The sequence below is a fragment of the Rhopalosiphum maidis genome, chromosome 2, assembly GCF_003676215.2.
Source record: "Rhopalosiphum maidis isolate BTI-1 chromosome 2, ASM367621v3, whole genome shotgun sequence".
In the NCBI taxonomy this organism is placed as follows: domain Eukaryota; kingdom Metazoa; phylum Arthropoda; class Insecta; order Hemiptera; family Aphididae; genus Rhopalosiphum; species Rhopalosiphum maidis.
Window position 1 is genome coordinate 84891085 of NC_040878.1, and position 23798 is coordinate 84914882.

At 31.1% G+C, this 23798-nt stretch overlaps 1 protein-coding gene across 4 annotated transcripts in view; it reads left to right on the forward strand.

The window, feature by feature from the left end:
* LOC113552837 overlaps positions 1 to 23798 on the forward strand; it is a 58151-nt gene that overhangs the window by 19604 nt on the left and 14749 nt on the right. The window contains exons 1-3 of one of the 4 annotated variants that reach the window (XM_026955807.1): positions 503 to 604; positions 5538 to 5954; positions 19865 to 19999. In XM_026955807.1, the coding sequence (XP_026811608.1) occupies positions 5712 to 5954; positions 19865 to 19999 (378 nt within the window). In that variant the 5' untranslated portion in view covers positions 503 to 604; positions 5538 to 5711. Of the gene's footprint in view, positions 1 to 502; positions 605 to 5537; positions 5955 to 14099; positions 14554 to 19864; positions 20000 to 23798 lie in introns of those variants that run through there. The other 3 variants (XM_026955806.1, XM_026955808.1, XM_026955809.1) reach the window with 3 other exon arrangements.

The window sequence follows — 23798 nt, forward strand, 5'->3', positions numbered from 1 at the left end:
AAAGCTCCGCAGTCTGACGTTTTGCCGCGACCCGCGCGTGTATATCACCAAGTCATATATATATATACATTACACTACATATATGTACGTACGTGTTCGGTGTAGACATATTATGTTATATATATATACACACACACACACACACACATACATGACGGCGGGGATCGGGCGAAAACACACAAAGCGCAGTGCGAGCCCCGTCGAACGAAACACAAAAAAACACGCAATGTTGTTATAGTATTACGATCGTCTCGCTTTCTGCCACCGCCGAAAATGCCGCCGGAAACGTTTCCCTTACACGTATTGTACCTATATATATATATATACATACACGTATGGTTTATCTGCGGCTGACATACCGCGTATAGAGAGGTACATATATATATATATATATACTTAGTCGTTACGTCCGGTCGTGTTTTTGACGGGAAAACGTTTAGACCGTTTATGTATGTATGTATGTATGCACTATGCGTGTGTCCGCGACGACATACGTATTAATGTATTATATTATTGTTGTCGCGCGTCCGAAGAAGGGAGTGCGAACGATGTCTGCCGCCGATAAATTTGACGGACCAGCTCCGCGATGTACGTCGCAAACCAAGTGAGTAGTAATATTCTATACGTACTTATGGAAGATAAATATTAATAAAACACTCTACGGGACAATATATACTCTCGGATACAATACGTATCGATAGGTCGTCTATATAAATACATTATGTACGCAATAATTTAGTCGTATTCGATCGTATCGTAAACAGTATAGTTTATATGGTTCGCATCACTATTATATCACATACTTGATAATAATATTTTTGGAGAGCCTCAAATCAGGAAATCGGGAATCGGGAAGTCGTTTGGGTCCATCAAAATTTAATTTAAACGTTTATCCAAAGAAAGTAAAGTCAACATGAAAAAATAAAAATAAGATTATGTAGGAGCCAGACGAAGTTCGTCCGCAGCCCACCATTTGGTGACCCTGACATAGGGTTCGTTCCGGGCATATAAAAAATTGAACCGCGTACACTACACTATTCTCACGCATCCGACACGTACCTTGTGTACACACGCCAGCCGGCGTAAAATATAATATTATTGTTTCAACACCTGCGCCGCCACCACACGTATATATAATAATATTACGCGCATCTATTATACTTACATAAATTTCTGTTTTTTATTCGTGACAATTTTACGCTGTTGAATTAAATATGGAATTTTTTAGTGCGAAACGCACCGGAACATATATTGAAGGCGCCGACGATTTTATTACTGCGTATATACGCGGCGCCGGTAATATAGTCATATATACACGCGAGGATATAAAACATACACTGGAGATAATCAATGTATGCAAATTATTATTGCGAATCGAGATGATTTTTTCGAACGGTATACATATCCGACAACCGGAATTGATTACTCGATGTACCTATATCGCGACATTTGAATATACTATATAATAGTAACGAGTCATCGCAGTTTAGAATGTTTCTGATAAGTCATAACTCATAACAAACGTTTCACGTGTCCAGGTGCATGGATAATTGATTTACGAGTATATGAAAAATCAAAATCAATTTTGTATGTAAAATTGACATTTCTTCTGTTAATATAATTTCACATAGCGCTAAAAGTAAAAATATTATAGATCTATTTTTTTCTTCGAGGAATTACTTTTTGATAATACCCTGCAATTATTATTACAATATAATTTGTAAGAATGTGCAAATGTATTCGAGTATTTTTATTAATAATTTAAACATCTGTTTATCAAGCCGACAAATTAAGTTTCACATTAGTGTCAAATATAATAGATTATTGATTTGAAGTTTATTGAATTTATTATGTTGTATTCAACTATAATTTGATTTCATTATATTTTTTAACGAAATACGTCGATTTATAATTCTACAGTATGCAAAAGTGTGTTTGTCGAATGTGACAATTCAATTTCATTTTTACAGATCTATAGTGTAAATTTAATGTATTATTATTATTATTATTATTATTTTGTGCAATATAGTATATGTATTATATAAATACTTATTATATGGTTCAATAGCCATATAGTTTGTACACTTTGTAGAAAATGGATACGAAATAATGAATTTACTAATCGATAACATGATGCACTTAAAAATGCTTTTATTATTATTGTGAAAGTACATACAATTTATTTTATTTACTGTATAAACCAATTAAATATTATTGAAATTATGTATATTTTTTTTCAGAAATATTATTTCAAATAACAAAAAAAACCCATTATTGTAAGTCTGATTGATTATATAGAATGTTTTTGACGTAGATAATAGCATGTTTTATTCATAATAAAACCAAATTAATTATATATTTTGTACAACAATTATTATTATCATAGGGTACTTTTGCAAACTTTGAGCAATTAAAAAGGTGACAGGTAAAAAAATAATATGCCGATTTTTAATGAACATCGTGTGTGTGAAATAATTGAATAAAGTGGTTTTATTGTATTAAAATAAGTCGGGAAAATTGAAACAATTTATTGTTGGGTTGTAGACTCTCACCGGTTAAACAGTTTAGAAAATCGAAACTTTGAAAAGTATGTTATGGAATCGTCCTACGTTTTTATTAATCCCAATTAAAGTTGTTGCGCCTGTTTTTATTATAACCAATAATCACGCATACATATAATGCATGTAATACATAAAAATACGGGACAATATCATAATTTAGTCAATGAATTAAAACAGATCTGTTAGAATATATCTTAATTACCATCTGATATGCAATGAAATAAAATTATTACCACGACATATTATAGAATATTTGTTTGGTAAATGAAACAAAATAGAGTTAAACTATGACAGAATACAATTTTGTAATATTGTTGTATTTTTTTCAAATACCTAAGAAGACGTATCGGCAACTCATAACAGCCTCATTCAACGTATAATAAAATATACGAATAATTATCATTGCAAACGTGTATATGTATGTATATTATAATTAATAATTCCTACTTTTACCAATACATTGTGATGGTTATACTTTTTTGACGTACATTTATTTGCTATATATATTATGGGCGATTGAAAAATTCCATCGATAGTTTATTGACCAATTTAACTTTTTAATTTTAAGATACAACTAAATTTGATTATTAACAATGAAACATTTTATTTCCGAATTTCATGCTAAAATCAATTACACAACGCGTTGAGTGTCATAAGCTATTATTTTTATTTGTTAGAGATATGGTTCTTTTTTACTATTATCGTGGAAATTATGCGTTAGTATACATTTATAAAGTTGATGTTATGTTCTGATAAAGAGTATTACTACATTTTGCCAGCTATACATAACCATAATTGGAAAAATTAGCTTAAATGTATTTAATTTAATTTATGTATATATACGTATTATACATTTATATTTTAATGTATAATTATGTTTACAAATTTGTATTTCATTTTATTTTTTTATAACATCAGTGAAATTTACATTGATTTAATACCGGTGGAACTTACACGTTATAAATTTGATCCAAATCATTATTCTATTACTATTACCTAATATTTGGCCAATAATATAATTATTGGAGGTAAATTTCTAATATACCTACATAAAATTTGCTCAGTAGCGTTTTTAGATTCGGAACACTCCGGTGAATGTATTGATTTTGTCATGATGTGTTTTTTTTTTTTTGTTTATGAGGAGTATTACACGATAAATTGTCAATAAAATACTTTAATTTACAAAAATGGGGGTGCTTTTGGATACCAAATTAGATCTAGTTTGTACTTTAGATAAGTGACGTTTAAAATTTCCCGTTCTTATTTTAATAATTGAGAAAACTAAACAATAATTAAAGAAAAACGGGAAGTTTTACTTAAACTTTTTTCGATAAAATCTTGGTTTTTTTTATGTTACTCGAAAACTAATATTTATAAACACTTTAGATTTTGACTAAATGTTTATATTATTGTTCTAAACATACTTATGATAACAATTTCAAGATATTTCGATAAGTTTTGAGCTATTTATAGACATAAGAATTTTTCAAGGTTTTTTTTCATTATATATAGACAATTAAAAACTATTTACTGGGTACAAATGCGTGAAAATTAAATATAATGTTGTTCATAAGTTGTTTATTTCTCAAATATAAAATATAAAAAATCTAGTCATAATAATTTTATAAAGTTTAAAGTTATAATTTTAACAAAATCTATAAAAATCAGAAAAATAAGTAAATTATTTTGTAGTTAGAAATTCATAAGAAATTTTATGTTTATAAGATTTCATACAAGACTCCTCATAAGTAGTTCTAAAATATATAATGACAATTATTTTTTATAGATATTTTAAGTTCCACTTTGGACGAAATTACTTATTTAAACGATAAACAACGATATGTTCATTATTTCGTTATAATTAAAAATTTTTTTCGTGGAACCTTAACTTTTATGTATTTTATATTATCATGAAATTTATTATACACGAATAAATTTTCGATTTATTTTAAAGTATTATCTATTTATACTTTATAGGTATTATGAACCTATTTGACTGTTGTATGGTATTTATTGAAAGATATATCAAAAAATATTGAGTTATATTTAAGTTGATATAATATGGTGTAAATATATTTTATTATAATCATTAAATACTATTTAATAAATAATCCTATATCGAGAAACATTATCACTTTGTGGTATAGGCCGATATAGACCGTTTATGCACAGTTTCTTTTTTCGTACACAATGACATATCATTGAATTCAAATTCAACAGACCCATAATAGTGGCCTACCGACTTATAGCATATAGCAGAGCGGTACTCACTTAACATGTTTTCTAATTATTTCTATACTTTTCTATGCGTATGTATTATAGTAAGATTATTTTATTAATTAAGTGACTTGATGCAAAGGCCGTGGTAATGATTTTGTTAAATTTTTGAGAAATTTAACCGTTCTTATAGTAAATAATATAGTCAACAACTGCTTATATCAATTTTATTTAATGGAAAATGTCTTATTTACCTTTCCAAAGCAACATCGGATAGGTTTAACATTGGATTATAATACTGCGGCCCACGCAGAACGATGATATTCAACAAGCTCCCTTACCGTTCTCTGCGCCCTCCGCAATATATAAGTAAAAATAAAACCCTTAACAAGAGTGTACACTAGCGTCTGCGAGAGTTTCGTTTATTTAAAATAATTTTTTAAAAACGATTTTTTCGGTGCTCCAAAAACTATATTATATTGAAAAATTATCATAATCTCACACTCATTCCTTGCTGCGAGGTTATAATAATTTTGTCGATTTATACAACAGTTAACTGTTTTTTTTTTTTTTTTTTATATAAAAATCTTAACGGAAAGGTTATGTGTCAATGTGATGGGAAAGCGTATATTTTCTCCGTGCACATTGCCATCCGCCGCACGATGTTGGACTTGTTCGTTAGTTCGCATTTAAACGGTCAAATATCGTTCTCTGACGACCACCGCTAAATTATATGTTTAATGTTTTCGTGTTTTACAGGAGTGTGACGGAAGTTTTCGCGGCGGAAAACGGAAGCAGAGGTGGTGGCGGTGGCGGCGACGGCGACGGCGTCGGCGGCGTCGTCGTTCACGGAGCGGATCTCGCACGCGGCCAGCGTGATCGCCTTGCCCATCGCATCGGGAAGCGCACGCCGCCGACGACACCGGCGTCAACATGTACGCGGCGGCCGGTGGCGCGTCGCTGGCCAGCAGGCGGCACAAGCCCAAGCACCGGAACACGGCGGACGCGGACGCGCTGATCCACCAACAGTTCCAGCGCCGGTTCCAGCAGCACCAGCAGCAGTACGCGCCCGCGTCCGTGGAACACCAGCTGCGCGCCTCGTCGTCGCTGACGCCGTCCACGCCAATGTCGCCGTACGGTCAAGTCCGGTTGCCGGGCCCGTTCGATCCGGCAGAGGTACATAGACAGACAGCGACTGGTCCACCCGCGACCCGGCCCCCAATCCCCCGCACGGTTCTCTGTGCCCGCCCCTCCCACCAGAGAAAATTATGCCGAGAAACGGTACGGGAGTGAGACTCGGGTTCTTGATTTGGGGATTTTCGCTCTTAGCTACTAAGCTACGAGTTCGAAAACGAAAACAAAAATCGGCTTAAAAAATACGATTTATTCGATTGTGTTGTAAAATATAATACGTGATGTTGTCGAGCATAATATTTTGATAACGACGCGTATGGGATAGGGAAAAACGCCAAAAACTATGGGTCGATGCGTTGTAGTACATTCAGAAAATCCTATGGAGCCTTTTTTGTTTTATATTGGCTGTGTACAGGGTGTAACAGGACTATAATATAGTAACATTTGCAATGGAAGTTTGTTAAATAGTCTTATCGCATAGGCTTGATTCGCTTCTCGACAGAGATATTAGTTATTGCGGTACATCACACCACACTAACTGGTCATGACATATTTAGTGTAATTCGAGATTATTTTCTTTCTGCTTTTGCCGAAATGGTTGACAATTGATTTGAACAAATCAATACGAATAATATAAAAGTTCTCAGGTATACTTTAAAGATATTTATATCAATATAATGTGTTTGTATTACGTTTCACGATAATATTTTCACATCGAACCTCGCAAATTGCAATTATTTTGGCTCGGATTTTAGCAAATATACAGCATATCAACAACAATAATAATAATAATAATTAGGGGTAGGTTAAATGCGCGTTATACAACAGTGAAATTTGCATTTTATTTTGTTAGAATGTTTATGAAAATATGCAGTAAACATACAATAGAATATTATTCAATGAATTTTTCAATAATTCCCAAGCATTAAGTAAAAACGAAAGCACATAATAATTTCAAAATAAATTGAATAACTTTTTATTTATAGCGTATTATAATAATTTCTGTTGGTTTTACTTTTAAATAAATCCATAACATTTTCAATACATTTTTTATTTTTAAAACATTTCAGATTTAATGAAATTGAAATTAGTAACGCAATATATTATGGCATTTATATCTTTACACTACTTTCATTTAAATATATACCATAAAGCATGCATTTATCGTATTTACAGTTAAAATACAAATTATATGCGAAAATTTGCTAAATGAGAAACACATCATTTGTATCAATATTAGATGATTCGTAAACATTATTAACCATTTTTTTGGTCTATTGAAAAAATAAAACATACCGACCTATTTGAATTCTAGCACCATATGCATTTCTTGTTTATAAATGAGAAATGGTTAGGACACATGCTTATTACCCGATGCGTTTATTGTATACTACACATGCCATTGCAGAGGCTTTGTGAATGAAATGGTGATCAGCTGAGGTGAATTATCAATTTAAATACTATGGACTTATCACACTGAATCCGTAACTGTTATTCTCCATTTCACTACGCGTGCATTGACTTAAAAATAAGTGCATCGAGATTAATCTTATAGAGAAGGCTCGATTAACTACGAGTCAGTGTATTTACACGGTCCGCCGATAGTCGCGAGTTCAAATTTCATGTGCATTAACTTCTCGCCGAATATGAATATATTATAATATGCGTTTCCTTTGACCGAACACCTCCATTTCTGAACGTTCGGAAAAATTCCAATATCCATTGGACAGGCCACTGTATATGGCCATGTTATTGGTATAAAGTGTACCGCAATTAGTGACCCTCCCCAAAAATAAAAATAAATCATAGTTTATATCCTGTGCATTAATTTATTGACCTTTCACGTGTTTACGATTTATTCGTTATTAAAACCTGTGTAATCGTAAACTGTGGTGAATTAGTAGGAAAAATATTATGCCAAGTAATAATAATTTATAATAATATTATTGTTTTCTCTCATTCGTCTATTCGGACACACACGTTCGAACGAACGCCGTTATTATTATAATATAACATACGATTTGTTTAACCAAATATATTTTATTTTCACGATATCGTATTGGACGATAAAGTAGACTAAAAAAATATCGAACTTTATTACGTCATAACAATAATACAATTGTATTATTAACATAATATTGTTATTATTACATGGATGGGTTTTTAGACGGCACCACGTATAGGCAATATAAGTACATAACTATGTAGGAGAACATTTTAAAAACGTTCGATGTCGATGATGATGGCGTATGGGTATGACACCACGTGATGACTTCATATTTTTGTATTATTATGTTTGTTGACAAAGATATACAATTATTATGGTATTGGTCGATCATTTCACTATTAATGGTAGATATGTTTATAACGAGAAAATCGATTACACGCGTATTTACTGGGCCCTCATCTTTTCACGAAAAAGTTATTCACATTAAAATATTTTAAAGTATTTTTTTTCCGGTAATTACGCGATGCGTAAAAAATGCTTTTACGCTTCATCTGACGGCTAAAACATCTATCCGATTTATGTGATTGAACAAGCCTTACCCGATATTATCAAAGTTCGTGAAGTGGAAGTCTCTTTCGGTCCTTTCGGGAATAGAACGATTTCTTGAAATAAATGCAACATAATATTATATTATTACACCTCTAACGTAAATAACATATTTTAATGTTGCGTACGGCCACATATAATGACTAAGAGTTGGATTTTTTACGTCTTTATGTGAGGGAGTATACCCAAGTTTATTTTACTTTACCGCCATAGTCTATATATTTATATTATTAATCTTATGATTGGTGATTAAAATGCAAGTATGAAATCAAATGTGAGTACAGGACATTATATACATTGTGATTTTTTTTATGTGTTGGACAATAGTATTTTTATTCAAAATTTGTTTTTAAATTTTAAAGTTTTTGCACAAATAATTAACAATAAACGTAAAATGATTTACAACTTAATAAACCCCATTTAGGTAAGAAAAAAAATTGAAACGAAATTAGATTCTTTGTACACAAAGGTCGAAGATTAATTATTAATATTAAAATAGTTGTTTGAGTTTTTAGATACATTAACATTTTCATAATTTTCGCTTTCGAATTTGTAAACTATATCAAATTCTGTGTAAAATGTTAAGCTTAACGTTAAAACCACGTTTCCACACATGGATGCACCTAAGTTTATATTGAACGAACATAATATACAGTATAGTTTAGTTTAGTTTACTTAACTAGAATCGTTATGAGTTTGTTTATATTGTGTATTGTATATCGAGATGTGAAAAGAGTGGATATGTAATTTTATGGAATTGTATCTCATCACTCCTTCAAACTTTAAACAGCTATAGTTAACTATTCACTTAATACGATTGAATCGATACATTTGAATTATATATTCGTCTCAATATAATAAATATAATATGCAAATATTATTTTCTACAATATAATAATAAGTATTATAGTTTGATAAGTTTACTTTAATTAAAATGAAGACTATATAAACCAAATAAAAACGCGTCATTTATAATATTCAATTTAAGGATAATTTTGTTTGATAACTTTCTGATAAAACCATAAAAAAAAAATTGAAATTAAAAAGAAAATAAAACTTAAGAAACAATAAAAAAGTAAAAAGTCCAAATCGATTAAAATTATTTATTATATTAAAGAATTCGAATCTATTTTAATTGATACGCATTTTTGTTTTTGTTGAAATAACCATCAATTTTAAATTTTAAAAGGGGCGACAAGTTTTTCTATGTGTAATAAAAATAAAGTAAGTCGATGTCAGTGCGTTTACCGGGTTGCTCAAAAAATAATATTATGTTTTCGCTGTGATGTGGTGTATTTTCCTCATCGCGTAATCCAACGAGGTTGGTAACACGAAATAGGAGGAGGTGTCGACCAAGCACGTCGAAATGAATTCTAAGAAAATTGTGTTTTATTCTACCTCTAAAGCGTAAAAATCCAAATTTCCGTTCCATTATGTCATAGTTTTATAAATATATTTTTTTTCTATAGTTTTTATATAAAATAATATTCTGAGCGAATGCAAATCCCGTCTCAGCCATATTCGTTTACGATGTGAATATTATCTACTATATTGAGTGACACAAAAATAATACTAGGTGTAATGTGTGGATCAGGTTGAGAAGGTACTCATATAAATTACATTATTTAAACAGAAATTTTACAATTAACTATAAATTAGTGTTAACAAGGTTTCTAATAAAGTATAGTTTTTGTGATTATTTAATTTTAAATTGAATTTACTTTACCTTGTTTAGTTTTTGATAATTTAAAAATGTGTAAGAAAATCATTATTCACGAAGACATTTGCAGAAATTTAAAATAAAAATATAAAAACACATTATATTATATATATTCAAAAAGAGTTATTAGTTTTGAATTACATCACAATCGCTATAATATTTCCTTATACGTCTTATAAATTGTATACTTAAATAATATCTATTCCGTGTTTATAGTTAGGTATGGTACTTCTATATATATATATATTGTGAATAAAATATATGATTGTTTTCCTTTAAATTACGCTTATTGAATACTGTAGGACAATGCAATCATTTTGAAAGTCTTATTTGATTTATTAAATAAATATTAAATAAAAATGATATGATAGGTACCGTATGATACTATCGTATACTTGTGTGACTGCAGTCGATTATGGTTGCTATTGAATTAAAAAAAAAAAAACAAACCATGCCAGTATAGATTCGTTTTTGAAATTGTAATAAAAATGCTGTTTTCATTCATATCCTAGATATTTTTTTATCTTGTCAAATAATAATGGGTATCATAAAAAGCTACATTATGCAAATCGGCAATAACATAATAAACGGTATTTTTATTAGACCTCAAACATGTGAGCATACACACGTCATCAAATATGCATTATGTCTGCGTATATAATATAGGTAAATATGTGTATTATATATTCCATCTATGGTGAAATATTACATTTCCAAGAAGCATAAGTAAGCTGTGACCTGTGGTTTGGATTATCATGTCGAAATCCTGTCGTATTTTTAAAAGACTGTCATTAAAAAGCCACGAAATCTGTTTCGAGCTGGGTTGTCATGAAAATAATAACACACACGGTTAATGCACATCGCTTGTCATCGCCGTGTATAATATGTATTATGAACTATATACGTAGTACGTATATATTGTTTCGTGTCTTTATTTTTTGACGTAAGCGGAATTAAACATTTAAAAACAATTTGTTTGACAATTATTATTCAAAATTTGATATCCGACTGAACGAATTAACATTTTATATTATATTAACGCGTTATTGTTACTCGTTATTTAAAACTACATGATGGCAGTAGAAAATATGAAATGCCATCAAATGTTTAATGACGAAAATATCAACGTCATAATCTACAAATCGAAAAGTTGATTACAAACTTCCGTCATATTAGTGGTAATCTTTTTTGTAAAAGTTTTTTTTTATATTATATCGCGGGAAGAAAAGATGTCATCATCGACTTTTAATTTAATTTTTTCTTCAAACAATTTTTCTGTTTAGCATTTTCACATTTAATAATATACACGTGTTCTAAATAATTATACGTAATGTATGGATTGTTGATTTACGGTATAATATTTATAAGATAAAAATTCAATCACTTAATTTTTTTTAAAATTAATTATGTTATAAGCTTTCTTTATTTGTATCAAGACAATATTTTACATACCGGACGAATGTGGAAAATTTATACCAACCGATCATGTTTGTTAATAGTCAGTTAACTTCATCGTGTTTTATGTAACATACGGTATGGGGAAATATAGTCTGTCCAGAATTATGTATTTTAAATACACCGTAAAATTAAAATCATATTTCAATGTTATAAAAATGTATTTAGCAAAAGTAGAAGAAATAAGTGTAAAATCAGTGTGTTTAGTGATTTTCTTACTTAGGTGTTTAATACTATTAGAATTAATAATAAATATATTAAAGTAACAACATATTACTTTACATAATAATTAATACGTTAACAACAACTACGTGTTTCAACGTATAGTAACAGATTGTAATATAAACACACATTTGATTTCCATAGGGATTATCTTATTATAATATTATACTACGTGATTTGGATATGATGATAGTATAATATTATATAATAATTATTATTACATAATACATTTTCTCCAATTATTTATAATATTATATTATGAGCGGACGATAAAATATATAAACAATAATCACGCTTTCTGGGGCTGGAGAAATGTCAAATTGGAAATTAGAACGCGGGCGTAATAATACACTCTTTATATTATTATTATGTACGAGTAGGTGCATACAGATGTGTATCCGGAGACGAAATAATTAATTAAAACCGTTATTATAAGCCCCGTGGTTCGGCTGAGTGGATGCCGTGAAAAAAAGGGGGCTCGCGGTGCGGTAGTGTACTGCGTATATACGATGTATATAACATTACACAAGCACCGAACGGTCAATTAACCGAAGGGTTATAATTACTTTCGTAACTGAAAAAACACAACGCGGTCGAATTCGATCAATCGCCCGCCCGCAGACGCAATATAGTATATTCTACCTATTATGTACAGTGAACTTTTTTCATTTTTTTTTTCCGTTCGTCGTAAGTATATGTATTATATTGTTTATTATAGCTGTCATTTATTCGACGTTAAGCCGTGACATCGAATTAACCTTTTGATTTTGCAGTGCGTTGCTAAATTACCGCACTCTTTTTCATTCGCCCTGCAGCACTCTGACATTCTGTCTGTCTCTCACTCTTTCGCTCCTCACCTGTTTAATGTTTTATACAGGGTGTTTCAACGTTTCAAGAAAGTGATGAGTGGAACTGAAATTACATTAGAGATTTTTAAGAGTTTACAGTACACGGAATACACCCATTTCTTGTGATCATAGTATAGTTATTATATATATTTTATACAGATTTCAGACATTTTTATTTGGAAGAAGGGGATCTCAATTACCTAACATGTGTAACCTTGTGTACTTGATAAAATATAGGTTGCTATTTGTAAATCAAAAGTTGATAGTGATTTCACCATTAAATATAAGGGTGAAAAAAAATAAAAATGTTATATAGTTCTAGAAAAGCATGAAACAAAAAAAAGTTGAAAAAAGTCAATACTTTGAAATAATGAGAGTTTAATGATAAAAAAAATCACTCTGTATACGATTTTTTTTATCGTATTCGATGAATAAGTTAATTGCATAAAATTATAATTTGGCTATTCTTATAAAAAATATGACATTTATCGAACAAAATTCTTTGACTTCTTAACTACTTGGCTACACGAAGATGATTAAATTATATAATTTTAAATGGTTGATACATAGATATTAGATATATATTAATTATTAAAAAGAATTTATTGATATTAATTTTTCATTAATTACCGTATTCGTTGATTCATCTACTTCACTTATAGTTTATAACTATGTTATTAAAAATTTAAAAATCAATTCAATCCAATTCAAGTTACGATATTCTTAATAAAAAATAAAAATGTCTATGTTTTATGATTTTGTAAATTTATTTTTAATCAATATTATTTAAAATAAAAAAGATAAAGATGCAATGGAGCATGTTATGTAGGTTGAAGAATACCGATGTACTAAATCCTCCCGAGTTCTCGGACAAAATATTTATTAAAAACTGTATGCTTACCAAACAACTTGCGCAATATTTAATTAAAATTTTAACATCATAATGTAGTTAACGGAAAAAATCGTTTTTTAGCAGTCTGTGTAAAACATAAGTATAAGGCCAGTATAGTATAGTTAAGAAACTATAGCTGATTAAATAATATACAAGGAAATGTATTACGAGTACATTCGTGTTTAATATAAATTTATAATAAATTATCATTGGTAATATTATATGAATAACAACCCACATCCCCTTACTCATCGGCGCAATATTTTATTCTCGATAAATTTATATTGTATACCTTATATAGTTGGTACGATATTAATTTATTATCACTCCTGATAATATACACACGTACGTACATATATATATATAGGACAATCGCGACGACCTTCCGTAATATAGCAGCGATGTTCGTTTGATGTGTACACAGCGCACGCGCGTTATTCGTCGGCAAAACGTCTGGGTCGGTGTGATGAAGTTTTTTGCGTTCCGAAAAACAAAATCGCTCTCTATGCAAACAGGTGCCGACGTCCTTCGTCGCGGCGGTGTTAGAGTCGTTCTGGTCGCCGTCGCCGCTCTCCCCGCGGCGCCGCGGGAGCGTCCAGACCGCGTCGGACGACCATCTCGCCGCGGAGTGCCGGAGACGACTGCAGTCGGACGCGAGTGCACGGTAAACGGATGGACATCGGATCGGCGGCCGTGGTGGTGGCGGCGGCGGCGACCGCGCCGGAAACGACGACGACGAAGACGACCATCACGCACCGGTCGCGGCCGGAAGCGTTGCCGGGCCGCGGTGAGCACCAGTGATGGCCAGCTCAGGTATGCACGCAGCACTGTACATACGAGAGAGGCAAAAGATCCGCGTGAAGAGGATCCGTAGGGATAGGTTCCAATTGCCCAGTCACGTGGCCACCAAGAACATCGCCCCGTTTCCGGAGTTCCCACCTACGACGTGGGTACGTATACGCATGATGACGTAATAATTTTGACGCAAGTGCAGCCGTTTAGGGCGATTTCGGACGATGTCGGCGGTCCCCTCGTCGTGATTTCGTGCACGGACCATACAATATCATAATAATAACGTTGGTCGTCGCCGGCAAAGTTTTGTCACATATTATATCTGCAGTATCGCCTATAGCGCATAATATTATTCTAATAAAAACGTGTTATAATATAGAGGGAAATATTGACCGAGACGACAGACATCGTGAATGGTCGTATGTTTTGAAACGGTTTGTACAAAAAAAAAAAAAGTGAATATAGACTCAACGGCTGAATTGGAAAAAAAATACGGACAGACTATGGTTTTTAGTTTACAATATAATCAGCGTTCCAAAACACTCGAACCTAAAAGTGACGAGTACAAATTAGGTAATAATTATTTTTACTTTTATTTGATTTGCCTCTACACGTCTTACCAGCATACAGTTCAAATACAAGTGTGAAAATCTACGTGTATAGAAAGTTAAATATGAATAGGTAAAATAATCAATTATATCCTAGTAAAATGCGGTATTATATAGAACAGGGGTGGGCAGCTGGCGTGGGCCGCATCCGGCCCGCGAATCTTTTTTATCTGGCCCGCGCTACATTTTCAAATTGCATCATACAAATTCAAAGTCAGTCGTCTACACTCTATGTTGCGTCTATGCTAAATTAAAACGCATATTTTGAATGACATTTTTTTTGCTCTATGCTCTGGCCTGTTAAATTTTCATTTTTCTAAAAATTGGCCCTCTAACAACTTTCAGTTGCCCGTCCCTGATATAGAACATAATAATAGTAAAAATTATTCGTTTTAAATGGTTTTATATTTTTACCGTTTCAAAATAAATGAAATAAGAGAGGAAAAAATAAAGAGTATCCCTTCCCCTCATCACTACAACTGTAAGTACTGTACGCTGCACTGTACGTCTGTTATAATTGATAATCGATCAAAATTCGTGTCTTATCCTAACCTATTTAAAAATATGCATCGACTGCCGATATATTGCAGTGTTTACTGTTTGTTAATGGCACTATAAGTGATGAATTAATTTGCATTTTTTAAATAAACTATGCTTTAAAAATAGTATTTAATAATTTGTAGATAAAAAAATTGGTCGATTTTTTCGTTAACATGGTAATTTATTATTAGCTCAGTTTCTGTGTGTGTAGTAATTGTGATGTAAAACTTATAATGATTTGAAATGCAAAGTTTTTACCGAAAACTTGAAATTCACAATGCGTTTTTTGCGAATAACATTAAAAGGGAGGCCACGTTTGCAATCCGTGAGTTCTATGACCGTTTTACTCAAAATACTATATATTATGTATACTATCCATTCGTTGGTCTTCATAGAACGATTGATTTAATAAAACGTGTAATGATACTTGAAAATTGTATAAAATAATTTCAGCGAGTGGATGAATCGAATATAATATAATAATATCGGGATATTTCGAATACTTGTCTAATGGAGATGGGCTATTATTTCGCTCGTGGGCCCGAATTTTAAGTTACGCTATTACCACTCCCTTGGTCACCACCACTTATTGTCCATCTCTGTTTATTTGTACTATTAGCTGTAGCCCGATACATACCCTACAATCCACGCCAACAAATAATTACAATACTTGTGGTATTTGTAATACAATAAGTATAATTGATTGATTCAGAAGTGAATTTTCTTAAATGCTCTAAAAAGTATGAAGTTCCTAGAAAAATTAATTTTACTCTGTACATACACAGAACAAAATATCTTAACAATTGTTTTTTTACTAAATATTTTTTTTTATATTATAAAATTTAAAATATTTTCTTAAAATGATAATTGTCAATTGCAAATTAAAAAATAATTTCAAATTTAATGATCAATAACCAACGCAATGGTCGTCAATAAAATATATATCTTTTTTCGGTGGTTTTTTCTAATTATTACATTAATTAAGATAGCGGTAGATAGTGTATGGACGAGTTTTGAATTTTAGTTTATAAACATATCTTGCAACATATGAAAAATATTTAAAATCGCATAAAATTAACTTAAATATGAAAATTACAAAAGCTCAATAGCATAAAAACAAATATTTCATTATTAAATTCTTTGATATACCTTTGTAAAGAATTTTGTGTTTGGAAATCAATGTTTCTGACTTTCTGAGCGTTCGGGGAAAAATTGGTTTTGCATTTAAATCCACTCACTAGTATAATATACATATAGAAGACTTTAGCCGTTGTGGGTATACTAGTTGAAGGGCTTATAAGATAAAAGATATTTTACACGACAAAATTAGTATTTTATTGGTGAAATACACTGGTTAAGTATCTACTACATTGATTTATTTTATTAATTAAAAATATATTAATATTTGATCTTTGCAGAGCTGTTATATACTTGTTAATTTATATAAATACATTTGTTTACCAATATACTCTGCAGCTCGGGCGTTCAGCCTGTATAATATATATATTATATGTATTTGTATTACACTGCAGTTAAATGCAAACGTATTCGAAATAGTATGATATTATATTTATCGCAGTTCATGCCGTATATAGTCAACAATTAATTATCAATTTTTGTTGACGAAAAAATTGAGAGGCGTTGACGACACTCTCCGCTCGCTCTGGCACAAATCGAACGACCGCATTTATGTCACTATATACAGAACACACGACGTACACACACAAATTCACTATTATAACTAACATATTAAACAAGAAACATCATGTATATATAGTAGAACTGGTGTATGTTTGTGTGTTATTTTTTTCGAAAAGAGACCGAAAATACTATACTAGCTCGGACCGTTTTAAGGGTTTTCACAATAAATTGACCGGGACAAACACTATTATTATTACACTTGCACTCACACCACACACACACACACACAGTTTGTGCGGTCTACCTGGTCGGACTACCCCCCTCACCCCTCACCTACCCATCCGCGGCGGAATTAAATTCGATTAAGACACGACGCCGCGACACTATATACTATAATAATAATACGCGCGCAATTCGGTGTGCGGTCTGCAATCCGTGTCGTTGAATAGGCGACGGTGGCTAATTCGAGTCGTTTCCGTCGTAAAACTTTCAAACGTATCGGTGCGAGCGCACAACAGTGATGGCCGTAACTGTGTTTACCTACCGCGCTATACGACGTTATTATAAAAATATTATACAAATTTAATACAACGCTATAGACGATTAGACGTTTTCGGGTAAGACGTGCGCTTAGGAGTGTATACAGTACGGATAAGACCTGTACATAATAATATTATTATGTACGTGCGTGTATATGTGCGCGCCCGTCAAACGTTGTATTTTTATTTTGTATACATTATGATATTCGAAAAGTTCATAGGTCTCGAACCGTATATATATAGACGAGCATCACTCCCGACTCCCGTACTACGGTATGCAATTTTATTGAAAGCGAAAACTTTCCCCTAAGAGCTAAGTTTTTCCTTAATTTTACATTATGCGCGTAAACGTGATTCCCTTCAGAGAAATGCCACGCTTGCACATTTCAATATATATCTACACAGCAAACTACTGCAGTATGTGAGTTTTCATTTTAATTTCATAGTCGAGCAAATATTTAGAAAAATTATGATTTACGAATTAAACAAGTGAGTTAATTGTAATCATCATATATTTGCTTTACATAGTATTACACGTTTGCTGTGAAAAATAAAAGAACATAATTATTAGTAATAAATAATACATATATTATTGTTGTTGTACGTCATTATCTTTTTTTTCATTTGAAATTGATGGAGTTATTTAAAACTGCAATAATATTTTATAATTATTTAACATTTTATAATGTTATCTTAAAACTATTCCTTAACAAGTCAATTAGTTCTTGGGAATACTTTCAAAATACGTAAATAACATTTTTTTTAGACTAAATAATTTTTTTTCATTGCAGTTTTTTTTTGATAAATACACAATTTAATATTCAAAAGGTACAATCTATTTTTTAAGATATTATCAAGTACGCCTATTCAATTTAATTACTGCAACTATGAAAAAGCAAACGTTATATTATGTAAATTATATGAAGAAAAATATATTGATTATTTTATTTCCATTTACACTACACCGAACAAGTATATACATATTATAATATATTATAATGGTAGAACATTTAAAAAAAATCATTATTGATTTAATGTGTTTAATTGAATACCGAATGCGAGAAACATTTTAAATTTCATTAATTTTGTCAGAATTACGGTGTAAAATAAATCACTGAATCTGACACCAATTCATTTTGTGAGTTATATTTTAACTGCACTGTGTTTTTGTAGTTGTTGTAAAAGTAGGTACCTAATTTATAAAGGAGTACCCTGGAGCAGCGTTATGCTTATCTCAAAATTACCATAGTCCTTTGTTTAAATCACGAATGTCACATAAAATGTATATTGTTAAGAAACACGAATTTGGATTTATTTTAACAGTGTTTAACTCCCGTGACGTTTCGTGTCAATCTTATAAAAAACTTCTTTTCAAACGCTTTAAAATTAAGAAAATCCTATTGCAATGTTCGAGAAAACGGCCATTGAAATAACCATCGCCTTACAGTAGTGTGTTTATTTACTCTAATTAAAAGATAAAAAAAAATGTTTTTAATAGACATGACAAAAATACAATACAAATACTTCACAGAATGTATTGTACAAAACATAGTGGCAGAACTAAAACATAGTAACCATTAAGTACTTAAGCAGTTGTTTTTAATAAATACTGGTTTGATTTTAATATTTTTAAAAATTTAAATAAATTATATCAAAATTAAATCGATCAAAATTTTATTTAATAATGAATATAGAGTAAACATATTATTTATTATTATTATTTTTTTTTTTTTATCACTGTTTAACTGCTTTCTTTTTTAATAGTTAATACTTAATCAAATATCATAATCTACTGTAAAGACAATATTATACGTCTTGTTCTCCTTTAAAATTCAAAACATCTTATTTAATGGATTGCTATTTTATAATTCTGAAAAGTATTTCAATTTCAATATAAAAATCTAAAAGTATTATAAAACGAAATTGAATTTTGGGTAGATAAGATAAATAGTTTAATGAAAATTGCTTAAATATTATTCCATACTATAATTACACAAAAGTCAAAAACGATTCTACATTCGATTTGAATAATTTTCCCGTATACAATGAGGATGAATTGTTTTCAAAGGCAATGTATAAACTATAAAATATATACATGTATAACGGCGTTATTGTCATTGGGTGTATTATAAATATTTCAGAATAAGACAGCGGCTTCGGTGGCTTGGCCTGGACCGGTCGGTCCGTCTCCAGACAGCGATGGCACGGCACCAGGTGGTTCCATACTCATACACCTGCCGGCTGACCCACATAGGAAATGGACGAAAAAAAATAAGGCAAGTGTCTGTTGTAATACTCGTTATTTATTATTATCTATATACAACGCATGACGTATATACAGTACACACACGGACACGTGACTAGTAAAATAAATAAAATCACTTTTTCGCTAAACAAAAATAAAAAAATAAATATAAATATAAGTCTAAAAAGGACGTGCCCCGTTCGACGAAAATATCCTGTTATACTTTTTTTATTCGCATAAAAGCCATAACACAAACCGTCACTCTGATTTCACAACAACCCGTTGAAAACTCGGACTATTACAATCTTATATCATTCTTCTCTGTAGGATTCGTGTAGGGTTCACGAGAGAATTATCACGATCGTTTATATTCCCTTATTACATACCTGTCCGGGACACAGTGGCGGATCCAAGGGGGGGGGGCGATCGGGGCAATTGCCCCCCCCCTCCCCGTTCTCTAAAAAAAAAATAGTTTCAAGTCCCTGGCTGTACAGCAGTCAGTTGAATCTTGAATACCAACACATCTGCAATATTAATAAAAGTTATAAAATTTATATTGGATACAATAATGTACGAGGGCCATCTCAAAATCAACCTCCGATGTTCTTCAATTCATTACGTATATACGAGCAATTTGTTCACGTGTTGCTACATATCGCATTATTTCCAGAAAATTTATTGTCTGATATATGCCCAATTTCGTTCTGTATTGTTCTAATATTTGCAGCGACAACATGAAGAGTACAATTTTATCTACTACTGCCTATGAGGTGTTTTGGGACCCAACGGGCACAGAGCTTGTGCAGGTTATTCAATTTTTTACACACGATTCTGTGTAGAATACTACAAGAAATTTCGGAAAATCTGAAATCGTTAAACGCCTGTTTTCTCGAACAAATTTGTCAACTTTCAGGTGAACCACGTCTTCGGTCATGATCGATTTGCACCCTTGGTCCCTTCATATTATGCATATCTTTGCGTCCGTTTTTAAATTTTCTACACCGATAAAATACCGTCACTCGTCATTGTGTTGCTGTATACTGCAGCACATTGCCGACAATAAATTTGAGCTACGCCATTTCCTTCGGTTTGCAAAAAAACGAATTACACTTCGCACCTTACATACAGTGAATGATAAAATTGTACTCTCCGTGTGGTTATGGAAAACATATAAGAGTAATAATGAAAGAAAATAGTCGAAATTCGACGTACAAACGAAATGCCCAAATGTAGTGAATTATTACATATCTGAAATCGTAGGTTGATTTTGAAATAGCTCTCGCAACATCACCTGTCCATCCACAATAGTAAAATAATCTATTATCACACGTGACATCAAAATTGTGTGATTTAAATCCTCTCATGTGTAATAAATTCAACACATTAGTAATTATGTTTAAAACTGTTTAACGAGAGATTAAACAAAATTGATATTGTATGTACAAAACAAATTACAAGTTACCAAAATAAAGAAAATAGTACCTATATTAACAACTAAATGATAAAATTATTGTGTGAATTAAATACCCAACTATTTAAAAAATAGAAAATATGATTTTGTGTCGATTGACATGTTTATTAATTACGTAGAATAAATATTTAATATGTATATAAAATATTCGCAGAGGTTTAAGTGGTGGGGGAGAACACAAAGAGACTCAGTTTTTCTATCAAAGTAAACAAAGGCCGTATTTAAAAAGTGTCACATTTAATATTTTTTTTCCAAAAGGTATTTACTAGTATACGTTCAAGCTTTTATGTTGAATTAAAATAATTTCGTTACTCGTTTATAAAATTATTTTATTATATATTGTATATTTTATAGTTTGATAAAAATAGTATCATTATACACAGTACAAAGTTAAATTAATTTTGTATTATTTAATAATTCCGTGTATTTAATTGATACTAATTATATTGTATAATAGATAATAAAATATGTATTTACATATTTTATTTTATTATTTTATGTGTAAACGAATAAAATATACATATATACGTATAGGTAATGTACATTCTAAAGAAAATTTAATTAATATTTCTATTGGATATGTGTCTTACAATTTTACATTATTTATTTCAAAAACATATATTTTTACTTATGATTAAATTTTTTGTTGTATAAAAATTAAGTACAGTTTGAATTCCGGATAAATTGGTAGTATTTCAGATTAAAACGAGAAATTTACATGTTAAATTAATAACATAGAGTACTAATTTATAGATTACACCTACGTGCTAATATGGCCGTTTTACGCCATATCGGTTGCGACAAAATAATAAAATTTGAATTTTTAAGTAATAAGAACTATTCAAGTATACACGCACGGAACATTCAAAAAAATTATAGAGATCACTCTTTGCCGTTTCGTGTTGCTTATAAGTTCTGGATATTTGCGCCGTATATACTTTATTTATTATTATGTTATAAATACGTGTATTGTGCACCTATTGCGTCGTTTATGAGTTTATGTCGTGTACACTGTACACACGATCACTGCAGCCTAAAAATCGATACCTCCGTCCTAAAACCCACCCGTATAATGCGTTGGTAAATTTCATTAAAAGTGACATAACACCGCCGAGACACGCAATTACAGTCACGTGTATATATAATTATTATTATGATGCCGCGCGTACAGAAAACCCGTACACAAGCATTTAGGTATTTTATATTAACTATACGAGCGATAGTTATTCCAATGCGAAACGGCGACGTGTCTATAGTCAATAATACGCGTTGGCAGCTGCTAATAATAATGCTAATCTCGGCGTTATTGCGCGTACGTAATTTTGCGTAATACGATGCCCGCTACAAAATTGATAATAATTATTATTAATTTGAATTCAACGGGTGGGTGGAATCTCAGTTAATATATATTATATAAGATAATATGTAATATTATGTACAAAAGAGTAATGTAGTATAAATGAAAAAGAAAACAATGACGAAGAGGTAATTAGTGATAATAAATAAAGTAATTGATAACAAACAAATTATTAATATAGACCAGCGTTTCTCAAAGTGCGGGTCGCGGCCTACCGGTGAGTCGTCAGTCAATTTTTAGTGGATCGCGAACAATTTTTTGAATTATGATGTCAATGCTGTTATTAAACATAACAGAAAACAAGCACACATTTCGCATACACCTCATTATTAAAAGTACATTAATAAAAATAAATTGATTATAAACCTATAAAATACTAAACATGTATTACAAATTTATAATACATATTTGTATAATACAAATGTTGTTTTTTATAACTACTTTTTGAAAAGTAAAACAATGTGGGTCGCGAAAGATTTTTCGGGATAAATTTGAGCCGCGATACTAAAAAGATTGAGAACCACTGATATAGACTATAAAATAAAATACAGAGTATCAGAACTTCAATCGAAGCTTATAAAAGGTAGTCCGTGATGACGAAGAGAAACTTTAAACTGGATGTGATATAATAGATACGGAGCATTAATGTAGCTATTGATAGGGTTGTAAACGAGTTGATATATCACAGCCGCTTCGCGTAGTCTCGTCGCCAAAGCGAGAAACTTGAGTTGTATGTGAATTGGGCCGTAGTCACGGGGGGGTTCCAAAAGGGAGATTTAGTTTAAAGGCCACGGATTTCAAGGAAGTGTTTTAACTCGTTTAATGCACACGTATTACGATTAACAGTATTGTAGGTGTTAGGTGTATATAAATACAGCGACTTCTATTTGTTACAGTTTATTATTGCATAATGTCAATTTCGCATAGCGTAAAGCAGTGGACATCAACCGATGGGTCGCGACCCATTTTTGGATCGCGAGAAGTCTTCTTTTTAAAATAAAA